This window comes from Carlito syrichta, unplaced genomic scaffold (assembly GCF_000164805.1).
Source record: "Carlito syrichta isolate Samal-C Ts95f unplaced genomic scaffold, Tarsius_syrichta-2.0.1 Scaffold301952, whole genome shotgun sequence".
In the NCBI taxonomy this organism is placed as follows: domain Eukaryota; kingdom Metazoa; phylum Chordata; class Mammalia; order Primates; family Tarsiidae; genus Carlito; species Carlito syrichta.
The window spans coordinates 77,503-93,533 of record NW_007246048.1 but is presented as its reverse complement, the minus strand read 5'-3'; the positions used below and the strand labels follow the sequence as shown (position 1 = coordinate 93,533).

Below are 16,031 nucleotides of genomic sequence, written 5' to 3'. Positions count from 1 at the left end.
TTTTTTGATTTAATGTAGAGATGAGGTCTCACCAAGTTGCCCAGGCGGGTCTTGAACCCGTGGGCTCAGGCAATCCACTCACTTCAGCCTTCCAAAGCGCTGGGATTACAGGCTGAGCCACCAAGCCCAGCTGATCAATTTTTTTAGGTCTCTATACCACCATATCCTTATTTACTCAGTTTTCTTGTTCCTTACATAATATATTTTCCTCTCCACAATTCATTCAATACTGACTTGGTTTACATTATGCACCAAGCATGTGTTAGATGCTAGAAATACAGCAGTAAAAAAGAGGAGCTCTCCCCTCAAAAAATGCAACGTGTTTTTATAATGATTTTAGGATAGGCTCAAAAGGCTTGCTAAAGATTAAGTTGGAATACATTTACTACTGGATTAAGAAACCCAGAATCCTAACTGGGGTCTAGTAGGTGAAATTTTGTGCCTGTTGAAAAGGACTTCAGGTGTATGGTCCAACTTCTTAACCCATGTAATGACTGCTTCTGTAGTGGTCAAACAGAAATACCCCAGGTCTGCTTGTTCTTGTTTTTAGTGATGGGGATTGCTCGCTATGGCCTGCCTCATTCAGCAAATACTTGCTGAGAGCCTACCATGTCATGTGTTACTGCAATAAATAACTAGAAGCTAGAGAGACTTAATAATTCTTTCTCGCACTGAGCAGAAATGTCTTCCTGTGTTTGTCTCCACTGCTTCTACTACACAATACAGAACAAATTCCCTCCTAAAATTTAGTTCTCAGACATCTGAAACTATCCTATTTCCCCTTATGTCATCTTTATGCTAAACTCACCTGACTCGCTCAGTGTAGTATAACAGGGTTAAGAGCACAAAATCCAAAATCAGATAAGACTCGGGTTCAAATCTTAGCTCTGCCAAGAATTGACTATGCTGCTCTGGGCGTCCTGAGCTCCTGTTCTCCTTATCCATTAAGTGGGGATGACAAGAGCTCACAATAACGCTCTCAATAAATGGCACTCCCCAATATTACAATCGTTAGTGGTAGCAGAGGCAGCAATGGTAAGTCATTGCCATTAATGAATCTATTCTCTACAACATCCAGTCTTTATAAATTCCTATTACCCACGTCTCTCTGCTCTTTTTTAGCTGTTTGAAAAATACATGTAGCTTTTACCTTTCCCCAAAACATCTTCACATCAATGCTGAGTTAGTTTTGCTTTTTATTTCCTAAAGTCAACTCTTTCACCTTAAAAGGCATGCTGACCTTTTTAAGTATTTAAAGCAAAACTAGGCAATCGTCTTAATTCCCAAGTTGGATGCCGGGTGCAGTGGCTCAAGCCTGTAATCCCAGCATTTTGAGAGGCCAAGGCGAGAGGACTGCCTGAGTCCAGGGGTTTGAGACCAGACTGGGCAACTTGACAAGACTTTTTCTCCACAATAAACCAAAAAATTAACCAGGCGTGGTAGCATGTGCCTATAGTTCCAGCTATTAGAAGGCTGAGGTGGAAGGACTGCCTGAGGCTGCAGTGGCTGTGAGCGTGCCACTGCACGCCAGCCTGGGCAACAGAGTGAGACTCTAACTCAAAAAAATTAAAATTAAAAATAAAAATAAAAAAAAGAAACTAGAAAGTAAGGCCGAATTATTTTTCAAAGGGCCTGATTAAATGTACAGTCCTTCAGTAGTAATGAAAGTTCTGGCCAGGCTCAGGGGTTCACACTATAATCCCAGCACTTTGGGAGGCCAAGGAGAGATGATTGCTTGAGCCCAGGAGTTCCAGACCAGCCTGGGCAACATAGTGAGACCTTGTCTCTACAAAAAAAAATTTTTTTTTAAATTAGCCAGGGGTTGTGGTGCACACCTGTAGTCCCAGCTATTCAGGAGGCAGAGGTGAAAGGATCACCTGAGCTCAGGAGGTCAAGGCTGCTATGAGCCATGATCGTGCCATGACACTCCAACTTGGGTGACAAGGTGAGACCCTGACTCAAAAAAAAAGAAAGTTCTGTGCTTCTATGACCATCTTTGTAAAAATTAAAATCTGATATCTATGAAATAATATTTTTTTTTTTTTTTTTGAGTTGGAGTCTCACTCCTTCGCCCAGGTTAAAGTGCAGTGGCACGCATGCTCATGGCCACCCCAGCATCGAATTGCTGGGCTCCAGCAATCCTTCCCCCTCAGCCTTCCAAGTAGTGAAACAGTATTTCACTGTGGTTTTAACTTACAATGTACGAATGACTTAAGCAACTTTTCATATTTTTACAAGGCATATTTCCCCTTCTGTGAAATTCCTTGTCTTTTGCCCATTTTAGACTGGTTTGTTCTTTTTTCTTTTTTTTTTTTTTTTGAGTTGGAGTCTCACTCTGTCGCCCAGGCTGAAGTACAGTGGCATGCTCACAGCCAGTGGAGCCTTGTCTGCTGGTCTCAGGCAATCCTTCCACCTCAGCCTCCCTGAACTGGAACTACAGTACCTGGAACTACAGGTATGTGCCACCACACCTGGCTAATTTTTATTTATTTATTTATTGTAGAGACGAGGTCACGCCAACTTGCCCAGGTTGGTCTCGAACCCCTGGGCTCAGGTAATCCTCTTGCCTCTGACTTCCAAAGTGCTAGGATTACAGGCATGAGCTACCATACCCAGCCTGTTCTTTTCTTTTTGATAATTCTGGATATTAATCTCTGTTGGCTCCATGTGGGCAAAATTTTTTAGGTTATGGATTTTATTTTTACTGTCTTTAAGGTGCCTTTTAAAATGATGGAAAATGTGTTCATTTTAGATGTAGACAAATCTACCCATCTATTTTACAATAGGTGCTTTTTGTGTCTTAAGATATCTTTCCTTAGGTCACAGGTTAAAGGACTATTGTTTTTCACCTATGATGGTCCTAAAATTTTTTAAGTATTACCTTTCACATTTAACCCTTCATTCACTGGAATTACCTCGTGAGTATGTACAGCATAGGATAGAAATCCATCATAATTTTCCAATTGTGATTTTTTTCAACCCAAGTATACCAGTACCAATCACTGCCTAGTCATCCGTCCCTTCCCTGCTTAATTGCGATGCCAACTCTTTTATTCTTTTTTTTTCTTTCTTTCTTTTTATTTTTATTTTTCTACAGATTAAAAAAAATTGTATTATAAAGATGTGGGGTACAATTCAGGGTTAGGTATACAAACATTGATCATGCAGGTACCCCCCAACTCTTTTATATATTTGGTTTCAATGCATGTAGTTCTGGTTCTGAGCTTTCCATGTTGTCCCACTAGCCAATTTGTATCTTCCTTTGCCCAAAACATGTTAATTACCATAACTTTATATTAAGTTTGACATCTAGTTTTAAAAATATCTCCTTGCCTTGTTCTTCTTCAGGAGTGTCTTAGCTATTCTTGGACTTTTGCTACGTCATATAAATTTTAGAAGCAAGCTATCAGGATCCATGTTAAAAAAATTACATAGCCATTTTTAGTCAATCATTTCCTTTTTCTTTATCTATAGATACATATACACATATTTCATGCAGCTGTAAACAGTATACATTTCATAGTTTATCATTTCTAATAATTAGTGTTTTTATTTTTCAAGTTTTCACATGTTTTGCAAGGTCTTTATATTTGTTTTTCATAGTATACAACATTTCCTCAAATTGATGTTGAATAACAGACATTTCCTACCTATTGCTGGATATCCGGAGTCTTAAAATTGTTTCATTATTAGTAATCCTGTAATTAATAGATTTGTACATCATCCTTTCTTCTTTGACCTATTTCCTTAAGATATATTTCCAACTGTAAACTTAATAGATCTGCACACTTTAATCTTTTTTTTTTCCCCTTGAGTTGGAGTCTCACTGTCGCCCAGACTGGAGTGCAGTGGCCGCTCCTGGCCACCGCAGCCTCGACCTGCTGGGCTCCGGCAATCCTTCCGCCTCAGCCTTCCAAGTAGCTGGAACTACAGGCGTGCGCTACCACGCTCGGCTAATTTTTTATTTATTGTAGAGATGAGGTCTCGCCAAGTTGCCCAGGTGGGTCACTTTAATCTTAAAAGCTTAAAATATTCAATTCTCTGAGTCTGAAGCAAAAAGGAGAAAGAGCAAAAATACAGACATCAAGTAAAAAGAGGAAGATACATTTCAATGTCAGTTTCCTCAGCAGTCCTTCCCCAGCAGACTAGTACTGCTTTCCCTGAGTCTCTTCCCATACATCTACTGCTTATTCTCTATGTACAAGGAATGAGACTCGCCTGCTAATCTTCAGGTCACTCACTGTATACCAAACATGGCCCAACTCAGTATCTCTAGCAGAGGCTGCTATCGTGTTTTCAAAACTTCACAACAGTCGACTCCAGACCGCCATCTCAAGGATTAACATTCCTGGGAATCTAGACTGGAGGTGACCCAAGCACCTGTCAGGTTCAATAGATGTTAAGCCCTGACAACACTCCACTAACAGCAGGATAAAGAGGCCAAGTCATCAGTTAAGTGCCACCAAAAGAGGAAGCTCAGTCCACTGTACTAACTGGGCCACCCTGTCTTTCCCCCCTTCTCCCTACAAAGGCTTCTCTAAGTCCAGTGCACTCTTAAGACAAAGATATAATTCAGACAATCATTTCCAATCCTCTAACACCTGTTAGCACTTTTAAATCCCTTTAGCAGAAAATCCCTATGACCCTTTTTCAAAGAAAGGGCAGAATGACCCATTAGCACTTTTTTTATTGCACGGATAATGTTAATATTTGCTTTTTTTGTTAAGTGTCTACATGATAACATCTAAATTGTAAACTAGAAATAGATGCCACAATAGTAAAAGAAAACAAAACATAAACATTTCTCCCTCAAAGACTCTCTAGTTCCAGTTTATAAGATATAGGAAGTATTTTTAGTAACTTGCATTTCCTTTTATTCACTATCAAGACCCAAACAAGCCGGGATCGGTAGCTCAGCCTGTAATCCCGCACCTTGGGAGGCTGAGGTGAGTGGACTGCCTGAGCCCACGGGTTCGAAACCCGCCTGGGTAACTTGGCGAGACTTCATCTCTACAATAAGTCAAAAAAATTAGCCGGGCGTGGTAGTGTGCGCCTGTAGTTCCAGCTACTTGGAAGGCTGAGGTGGAAGGATCGCCGGAGCCCAGCAGGTCAAGGCTACGGTGACCAGGAGCGGCCACTGCACTCCAGTCTGGGTGACAGAGTGAGACTCCAACTCAAAAAAAAAAAAAAAAAAAAAAAAAAGACCCAAGCAGATAATTTACAGAAGAGTGAACGCTTAACTAATGTCTTAATTCTGCCAATGCTAAACAATTAAGAGGAAAATAAAATCAAGCAATTTAACCAATTCAAATTTATTTAAAAAGCCTTCGTAATAGGACTAGTGATAAACAGCATTTTAAAACCTATAAAGAACGCAAACTTGTTGTTAAAGCCAGAGATTACACTTCTTATTACTGCTGTAACATTTTCATGGAACTAATTTTTTAGGCAACTATTTAGCATTAAATCTCCACTGGAGCATTCTGTCAAACATAATTAGATGACAGAGGGCAGCAATTTTCTTGCAGACACTAGGAAGAGAGCTGGGACTTGTGCTAGGCTAACTGGACGCACTAATCAAATATCAAAAGTCCCCAGCAAGCTCTTGTTCATAATTTTACTACGGTAACTTCAGTTCAGCCGGGGATTTCATTTAGTCGTTCACCCAACATGAGTTTTCTACATGCCATGCCTACACTGTGCAAGGCACAGTTCCTGGTGCAACACCCAAAACACAGGCTCTCCGCATGGAGCTTAGTTACTGGGGGAGAGACAGACAACAAGTAAATGTACAGAATAGATGATGGTAATGGCTACAGGGAATAAAGCAGGGGTAAGATTTTATATAGCATGAAAGTGTGCTGCATGCACAAGCACAACATGGTCACGTGTGCATTTTGAAATGTTCACTTAAACATGAAATGTTCACTTAAACGGAAACATGGGGAACAGATGGAAGGAAGGCAATACAGTCTCTCTGGCAGAGACCGATATCAAGTCCCAGAAGTACAATGCCTGATCACAAGGATAAGCTCCAAATCATCACCACAGGTTTAATCAGGAGATTTAACATTCCTCTGAGTCCAGAATGGAGCTTAACTAGGCACCACTGATTATGAGTATAGGAGGACTGACAGAATTACGACTTCTTCTACAGACATCTGTATAAGGTACACTTGACACAAATAAGCAGGCACTATAATAACTTTAAATATCAGCCGGGCATGGTAGCTCATGCCTGTAACCCCAGAACTTTGGGAGGCTGAGGTGAGAGAATTTCCAGAGCCTAGGGGTTTGTGACCAGCATGGGCAACATGGCGAGACCTCGTCTCTTAAAAAAAAAAAAATTAAATATCCATACAATAAATTAAATTTTGCCGGGCTTGGTGGCTCAGCCTGTAATCCCATGCCTTGGGAGGCTGAGGTGAGCGGACTGCCTGAGCCCACGGGTTCGAGACCCGCCTGGCCAACTTGGTGAGACCTCATCTCTACAATAAATCAAAAAATTAGCCGGGTGTGGTAGCGTGCACCCGTAGTTCCAGCTATTCAGAAGGCCGAGGTGGAAGGATCGCTGGAGCCTAGCAGGTCAAGGCTGCGGTGGCCAGGAGTGGCCACTGCACTCCAGTCTGGGCGACAGAGTGAGACTCCAACTCAAAAATAAAAATGAAAAATGAAAAAATAAAAAATAAGCCGGGTTCGGTGGCTCAGCCTGTAATCTCGCGCCTTTGGGAGGCTGAGGTGAGTGGATTGCCTGAGCCCACGGGTTCGAGACCCACCTGGGCAACTTGGCAAGACCTCATTTCTACAATAAATCAAAATGAGTCGGGCGCGGCTACTTGGAAGGCTGAGGCGGAAGGATTATCGGAGCCCAGCAGGTCGAGGCTGCAGTAGCCGGGAGTGGCCACTGCACTCCAGTCTGGGTGACAGAGTGAGACTCCAACTCAAAAAAAAATAAAAAATAAAAAATAAATTAAATTTGAAAAACATAAGATTGGAACAAGTTTTAAAGCCAAAGCAAGGAAGCAGTTCAAAGAAAAAAGCTATGTCTACAAAAGAGCAAAGGGGAAAAAAGAAACCTACCAATGTATTGGGAGCCTAAGAAGGTAGGAAGGGTGGAATTCTAAGCCAGAAGAGCGAAGTTTGGCCAGTGGTAAGAGGCAGGACATTATAACAGGTGGACAGGGGTATAGAATGGCTACAAGTGCCAGCAAGAGTGTCCATTTTTTTCTGTAACATGATGAGGTCATCTGATGGGAGAAGGAGATCAGGAGTTTCAAAGACAACAGAGAAAGCATAAACATTAGCAAGCTTGTAAGAGAGGTGACATATCGTTTACCATGCAGTGTCATGGGTCCATTTGACATCAGAGTTGTACGTCTATGGAGAAAACTAACAGGCTCTGTTTTGAGGTTCTCTGTAGCAGTTCTGGCCACTCATATACAGGGAGGTAAAGTATAGGAATGAAAAAGAGTGGGAGTTTTTTGAGGATTTTTTTGGTTGTTTTTTTTTGAATAGGAGTCTCACTCTGTCGCCCAGGCTGGAGTACAGTGTCAAGCTCATGGACACCGCAGCCTTGACCTGCTGGGTTCCTGCAATCCTTCCACCCTAGCCTTCCAAGTAGCTGGAACTACAGGTGTACGTCATCATGCCCAGCTAATTTTTTGATTTCTTGTAGAGACAAGGTCTCTCCATGTTGCCTAGGCTGGTCTTGAACCCCTGGGCTCAGGCAATCCTCTCGCCTCAGCCTCCCAAAGTGCTGGAATTACAGGCATCAGCCACCATGTCGAGTTAAGAAAAGAGTGTTACTGAAATGACAGACCAAGTTGGACAAAACAGGGAATGAATAAAAGGCTGATGGCCTGGGATGAAAAAGGGACCATCCACAAGAGCAGAACTCATGTCGTTCCCCAACATAACCCCACATTTAGAACAGTGCTTGATACTGAGAAAGCAGGTACCCAGGAATATTAGGTGCAAGAATGAATTGTAGAAAAGAGAGGGTCTGATAATGCTGAAAAATGGTTAAAACCATAATAGCTAAAGAATAAGTGTGAGATGGAAGACTTTGATCAGAGTCAGAAAGAAAATATCTTTCTGAAAAAAAATCTTAGAAACTTCCTATACTTTTGTTAAACATTCATTTACTAGGTTAGCATGCAAGAAATAAGTCTTAAAGAACTATTATTTGTATAACTTTTAACTCAAACTAGCTGATTCTCAGATTATTATACTCCATATAATATTAAACTGTCAAGAATCAGAAGACAAGGTGCTACAAGACTTACTGAGGCTCAGTCTGCTTCTCTCTTCTCCTAAATGGAAAGGGGTGATGCCATACATATAATATTCCATTTATCATTCAGTTACTACCTCATTTAATACTCACTGTGATATGATTGTAGATTAGCTGAGACCACCCAAAGAGATCTGCTAGTCTGTAAAATGCTGCCAATTTACACCGCAGTAACTTTTCCCCTTTGTCATACGCAATCGAATCTGATCCTCTAAGGTCGTTCACAGGAGTTACCATACCAAGACCTGAAAGAAAGAAAAACAAAACTCAGTCAGATGCATTGGTGCACGCCTACAGTCCTAGCTACTCAGAAAGCTGAGGTGGAAGAGTGGCTTGAGGCCAGGAGTTAGAGTTAGAGTTATGGTGCCTGTGAATAGTCACTGCATTCCAACCTGGGCAACACAGTGAGACCTTATTCTCTTCTGAAAAACACTCAAATATTAATGTTTATTATCAAATGTAAATCAAATAATAACGATTATATTTTTCCACACTAGGTCATAAAATAAGTCTCAAAAACTTCAAAGACGATTTCATAGACCATGATCTCCAACATTAATATAAGTAAGGCTGGACACAGTGGCTCATGCCTGTAATCCCAGCTCTTTGGGAAGCTGCAGTTGAGGATTCCTTGAGCCCAGGAGTTTAAGACCAGTCTGGGCAACATAGCAAGACCTCGTCTCTATAAAAACAAAAAAATTAGAGGGCATGTTGGTGCACACCTGTGGTCCCAGCAACCTGGGAGGCTGAGGTGGAAGGACTGCCAGAGCCAAGGTGGTTGAGGCTGTGGTGAGCCATGATTGTGACACTGCACTCCAACTCAGGTGACAGAATGAAACTAAAAAAAAAACCCAATTAAGTTGGAAATCAGTAACAAAAAGTTAGCAAAATTAGTGGAATGCAGTAAAGTATGCTTAGAAGGAAAATTATAGTATCAAACATAAGAATTAGAAAAATATTTTTAAAGATTTTTTTTAGTTAAACCAAAAACTGATTCTTTGAGATTAAAAATAAAATAAAAATAATAAAAATAAACATCTAGCCAGACATAACAATAAAAAAAGGAGACAGAAATAAAAAAATATGAAGAAGTGGAAAGAAGACATCCTACACATCCTACAAACATTAAAAGAAAAGTAAAGTTATAGCCGGGCTCGGTGGCTCAGGCTGTAATCCCACGCTTTTGGGAGGCTGAGGTGAGTGGATTGCCTGAGCCTGCAGGTTCGAAACCTGCCTGGGCAGCAAGACCTCATCTCTACAATAAATAAAAAAATCAGCCGGGCATGGTAGCGCATGCCTGTAATTCCAGCTACTTGGAAGGCTGAGGCGGAAGGATCGCCGGAGCCCAGCAGGTCGAGGCTGCGGTGGCTGGGAGCGGCCACTGCACTCCAGTCTGGACTACAGAGTGAGACTCCAACTCAAAAAAAACAAAAAGAGTAAAGTCATAATATGAACAACTATACCAGCAAATTATTTAACCTACATGAAACAGATTCTTTAGAAGGTAAAAGCTACCAACGTTCACTCCAGAATAAACATTATCCCGGATAGCTCTATTTCTAGTCAGCTAAATTTACAGTTAAAAACATTCTCACAAAGAAAACTCTTAGGCCCAGATGACTTCACTGTAAATTCTGTCAAACATTTAAGGAAGTAATAATACCAATTCTGCATAGAGTCTTTCAGAAAATTCTACATAAACTCCTTCTGAACTTTCCAACTTATTCTGTGAGACCCAGCATTACCTTGATATCCAAACCACACAAAGACATTACAACAAATTACACATTACAAGGAAAACAGATCAGTATCTCTCATAAGCACAGGCTAAAAAGTATATAATAAAATTTAAGTAAATAATCCAGCAAAAATAGGCATCATGACCAACAGCAATTATCTCAAGAATACAAGATTAGGGTCAGCATTCAAAAACCAATAAACATAATCCAATAATCCACCATATCAAACTAAAGAAAATCATGTGACCGTTTTCATAGATGGAGAAGAAGCATTTCACAAAATGCAACATCCATTCAGGATAAAAGCTCTTGATAAATTAGAAATAGAAAGAAATGTCCTCAATTCAATAAAGAATATCTTTAAAAAATCTACCACTAACATCAGCACAATGATGAAAGACAAAGTAAGGAAATATATTCTAGCACTCTTACTGAATACTGTATTGAGGGTTCTATCCAGTGCCATAAAGCAAAACAAAAAAAACACATTGAGAAAGAAGAAAAAAAGGATTTGACTGCATGACCCCACTTGGTCATAACATATTTATCTTCTAGGTTTGATGCTTTTTTTTTTTTTTTGAGTCGGAGTCTCACTCTGTCACCCAGACTGGAGTGCAATGGCACACTCATGACCACCCCAGCATCAACCTGCTGAGCTCCAGCAATTCTTCCGCCTCAACCTTTCTAGTACTCGGAACTACAAGTGTGTGCTACCACACCCGGTTAATTTTTGATTTATTGTAGAGACGAGGTCTCACCAAGTTGCCTGAACTGGTCTCGAACCCGGTAGCTCAGGCAATTCACTCACCTGGGCCTCCCAAAGTGCTGGAATTACAGGCTGAGCCACCGAGTCCAGCTGATTCTTTTCTTTTAAAATATGAAATATTTCAGACAAATAGAAAAATACAGAGAACAATACAAACAGCCACATATCCACCATCTTGATTCAATACTTGTCAATCTTCTACTTCAGATTGTTTCTTTTAAATTGTTTTCTAGAAGATTTTCAGAAGATGCTAGTAGGGACAGCATAGTTTTTGGATCTTCCCAAACCCTTCTCCCAACTTCACACAAAAAAAATTAACTAGAAAACCAGAGGCCAGGGCCGGGCGCAGTGGATCACACCTATAATCCCAGCACTTTGGAAGGCCGAAGTGAGAGGACTGCCTGACCCACCAGTTCAAGACCAGCCTGGACAACTTAGCAAGACCTCATCTCTACAATAAATCAAGAAAAATTAGCAGGGCTTGGTGGCATCTGCCTATAGTTTCAGCTACTTAGAAGGTTGAAGTAGAAGGATTGCCTGAGTCCAGCAGGTCAAGGCTGCAGTGGCTGTGAGCGTGCCAACTGTCCTCTAGCCTGGGCGACAGAGTGAGACTCCGACTCAAAAAAAAAAAAAAAAAAAAAAGGAAAGCAGAGGCCAGGCACAGTGGCTCCTACTTGTAATCCCAGCACTTTGGGAGGCCAACACAGGAGGATCACTTGAGGCCAGGAGCTCAAGACCAGCCTGGGCAACACAGCAAGACCTCTGTCTCTCTCTCTCTCTCTCTCTCTCTCTCTCTTTTTTTTTTTTAAATCTTATTTTATTTTTTAGCACTAACCTTTACCTCATCATAACAAATAGTCACTATATTGTACTGAAAATAGAAACAGGTGTTTCTTTCTTTTTTTTTTTTTTTAATAAAGCAAGAGCTTATTAAGACAAAAGAGTTCCCAAGCAGATGAGAGCCCGAAACACGGCTGCCCAACCTCTGTCTCTTAAAAAATAAATAAAATTAAAATTAAAAATGAAATGAAATAAAATAAAATAACCCCTGTCTGGCTGGGCATAGTAGCTCACGCCTATAATCCTAGCACCTGACTTTAGCCCAGTAGTTCAAGACCAGACTGAGCAATATTGCAAGATCCTATCTCTATTCATTAAAAAATGAGGGGGATAAAAAAAGAAAGAAAGAAAATCAGCTGTAGTGGTTGCTTTCCACAGTCTCAGCTACTCAGCAGGCTGGGACAGGCAGATTACTTGAGGCCAGGGTTTTGAGGCTGTTATGTGTCATGTCACAGCACAACAGCCTGGGTAGAAGAGTAAGAACATATCTCTTTTTTTAAAAAAAAACTTTTTTAATTAGAGCAACTAAGGTAACAAAACTAAAAATTCAAGAATGATACCTACAACAAAACTAGGTAACAAGGTGGAATCACAAAACTAAAAATGTTAAGTAGGTATGGGTAACAAAGATAGAGTATATAACGTCATCATCTGTCCAGGAGGACACAGAGGAAAGTCATGAACTATTTGCCAGGTTTGAGACTTCCAAAAGAACCAATAAAAATTCACTAGAAAGTTCAAGGGGTCAATGAGCAGTTCTGCACATTTTAATACTTACAAATGTTCCAAACTCACCATCCAAAACTCCCTTCCAGGACAAAAACCTCATCCTGAGAAGTTTATGGAAATAAGAATCCAGCCGGGCACAGCTAAGCCTGTATAATCCTTGCACTTTGGGAGGCCAAGATGAGAGAACTGCCTGAAACCAGGGGTTCAAGACCAGCCTGGGCAACTTGGTGAAACCTCATCTCTACAATAAATAAAAAAATTAACCAGATGTGGTAGTGCGTGCCTATAGTTCTAGCTACTTGGAAGGCTAAGGTGGAAGGATCGCCTGAGCCCAGCAGGTCAAGGCTGCAGTAGCCATGATCAGTGTGCCACTGCACTTCAGCATGGGCAACAGAGTGAGACTCTGACTTAAAGAAAAAAAAAAAAAAGGAATCCAAACTGAGCAGCACCGGAATATCTAGAAAAGTTAAAAAAAAAAAAGTATAAGCTGGGCGCATTGGTTCATACCTATAACCCCAACAACTAGGGAGGCTGAGGGGAAGGATCACTTGAGCCCAGAAGTTCAAAACCAGTTTGAACAACACAGCAAGGTACTGTTTAAAAAACAATTTAAAAATCAGCTGGGCATGGTGAAGCATGCCTGTAGTCCCGCTACTTGGGAGGCTGAAGTGGAAGGATCTCCTGAACCTAGGAGTTCAAGGTTGCAGTGAGTTAAGACTACACCACATCCAGCCTGGAAACAGAGTCCCAAACTCTAAAAAAAGAAAAAAGTCCACAAGGAAAGGAAAGAAACAAAACCAGATTTCATTAAATAAGCTGCCATATTTTTTAGTAATTCACAGAGACAACAGAAGAGGGGGCCCTAAAACCATAGTATTGAAAAGCATTCCTGAAAACTCTTCCTTTTTTTGAGTCAGAGTCTCACTCTGTCACCCAGGCTGGAGTGCAGTGGCATACCCATGGCAACCACAGCCTCAACCTGCTGGGTTCAGGCAATTCTTCCACCTCAGCCTTCCAAGTAGCTGGAACAACAGACACAAACCACCATATCCAGCTAATTTTTTGATTTATTGTAGAAATGAGGTCTTGTCAAGTTGCCCAGGCTGGTCTCAAACGCTCGGCTCAGGCAATCCTTTCACCTCTGCCTCCCAAAGTGCTGGGATTACAGGAGTGAGCCACCATGCTCAGCCTAAGAAAACTAATTTCATATAAAAACTAACAGAGGTCAGGCTCGGTGGCTCAATCTGTAATCCCAGCCCCACTTTGGGAGGCTGAGATGAGTGGATTACCTGAGCCTGCAGGTTTGAGACCAGCCTGGGTAACTCTTGGCAAGACCTCATCTCTACAATAAATTTTTAAAAATTAGCCAGGCATGGTAGCATGTGCCTGTAGATCCGGCTAACTGGAAGGCTGAGGCAGAAGGATCGCTGGAGCCCAGCAGGTCGACGCTCAGGTGGCTGTGAGTGTGCCACTACACTACAGCCTGCATGACAGAGTGAAACTCCAACTCAAAAAAAAAAATTAACAGAAAAATATCATGATTGAATATATCATATAAAGTTTATTGCAAGAATAAAATAATGAAACAGAATAACACCTTCACTAAAAACAAAAGCCGAAGAGAAAGACAGGTCACAAAACAGCTGAAACCTATTATGTCAAAAAAAGTTAAAGACATTAAGAAAATAAGAGGCTGGGCATGGTTATAAATCAAAAAATTAGCTGGGCGTGGTGGCACATGCCTGTAGTTCCAGTTACTTGGAAGACTGATATGGAAGGATTGCCTGAGCCCAGCAGGTCAAGGCTGCAGTAGCCGTGAGCATGCCACTGCACTCTAGCCTGGGCAACAGAGTGAGATTTCAACTCAAAAAAAAAAAAAGAAAGAAAATATTGCTGAAATTTAAAAATATGGAAGGACACATCTGAAATTAACTCAGAATGACCAAAACTTAGCCATACTTTGGTAAAACTGCTAGTCTCTAAAGAAAAATATTTTGAGCATCCAGGAAGAGAGTCACTGACATAAGATTGACTTCAAATTGTAATGGCAATGCTTTGGGCCAGAGGAAAATGAATTACGTATTTAATTTACATAAAAAGAAACATATGAGCCAAGGATACTCAAACTAACCAAATCAAATTAACACAGTAACATATAAAGGACACAGTATGCAAGAACTCAGAGCATATCATTCCCACAAGTGTATTCCAAGATGTCTACTAAAAGAAACTTCAGACAACAAAAATGACTAAGGAAACACGACATAAGAACTGGTGGAAAGCACTAAATATACATTTACTACAGAATTAAGTTTTTAGTTCTAACACTAAATGAGTGTGACGAGGGGGAGATAATGATATGTGCCAGTAAGTGCTCTGACAATATAAGAACACAACTATTTTATTTATTTATTTATTATTTTGAGTCAGAGTCTCACTCTGTTGCCCAGGCTGAAGTGCAATGGCACACTCACAGCCACTCCAGCATCAACCTGCTGGGCTCAGGCGATCCTTCTGCCTCAGCCTTCCAAGTAGCTGGAACTACAAGTGTGCACTACCACGCCTGGCTAATTTTTTTATATATTCTAGAGACGAGGTTTCACCAAGTTGCCCAGGCTGGTCTCAAACCCCTGGACTCAGGCAATAATATTGCCTCAGCCTCCCAAAGTGCTGGGATTATAGGCTTGAGTCACTGCGCCCAGCCGAGCACAACTATTTTATTTTACTTTATTTATTTTTTGAGTTGGAGTCTCACTCTGTCACCCAGACTGGAGTGCAGTGGCTGCTCCCGGCCACCGCAGCCTCGACCTGCTGGGCTCTGGCAATCCTTCTGCCTCAGCCTTCCAAGTAGCTGGAACTACAGGCACGTGCTGCAACGCCCAGTTAATTTTTTTGATTTTATTGTAGAGATGAGGTCTCACCAAGTTGCCCAGGCGGGTCTCGAACCCGTGGACTCAGGCAATCCACTCACCTCAGCCTCCCAAGGTGTGGGATTACAGACTGAGCCAGCGAGCCTGGCTTAGCACAACTATTTTAAAACATGAGGAGAGAACGGAAAAAAATATACTGTTGGTAAAATATTAGTATTGCATGTAATTATAATGTAGAAGAAAGCAAATGAATAATTGTAAAATGGTCAAGCTTCTAGATGCAACTACCAATTTACCGTAAATACAGTAGACAAAAGAACATGTTAGCAGTACTGTGAACTGGAATCAGCAATATTCAGACTATGGGAAACTGCAAGTCAACAAACCAATTTTCTTCAAACAAACATAAAAGAAAAAAAGAGCAACAGAGGGGTAACTTGTGGTTTAAAAAAGGTACAAGAGACAGTAAGTAAAAATAGACAAAAACTAAGTCACAAAATTTAGGGATGCCTGTTTTGGTAATAAAACTATAAAGAAAAGCAAAGGAGTAGCCAGGTGCAGGCTCACGTCTGTATTACCAGCACTTTGGGAGGCAGAGGTGAGAGGATTGCCTGAGTCCAGGGGTTCGAGACCAGCCCGGGCAACTTGGTGAGACCTTGTCTCTACAATAAATCAAAAAATTAGCTAGGCGTGATGGTACATGCCTCTAGTTCCAGCTACTTGGAAGGCTGAGGTGGAAGGATTGCCTAAGCCCAGCAGGTCAAGGCTGCAGTGGCTGTGAGCATGCCACTGCA

General features: G+C 41.1%; 1 protein-coding gene across 10 annotated transcripts in view; it reads right to left on the bottom strand.

Moving 5' to 3' along the window:
- Window positions 1-16,031, bottom strand: part of ADD1 (adducin 1) — a 62,720-nt gene that overhangs the window by 26,901 nt on the left and 19,788 nt on the right. For all 10 annotated transcript variants that reach the window (XM_008055762.2, XM_021711233.1, XM_008055763.1 and 7 more), the window contains one exon: window positions 8,387-8,538. In XM_008055762.2, coding sequence (XP_008053953.1) covers window positions 8,387-8,538 — 152 coding nt within the window. The remainder of the gene's footprint in view (window positions 1-8,386; window positions 8,539-16,031) is intronic.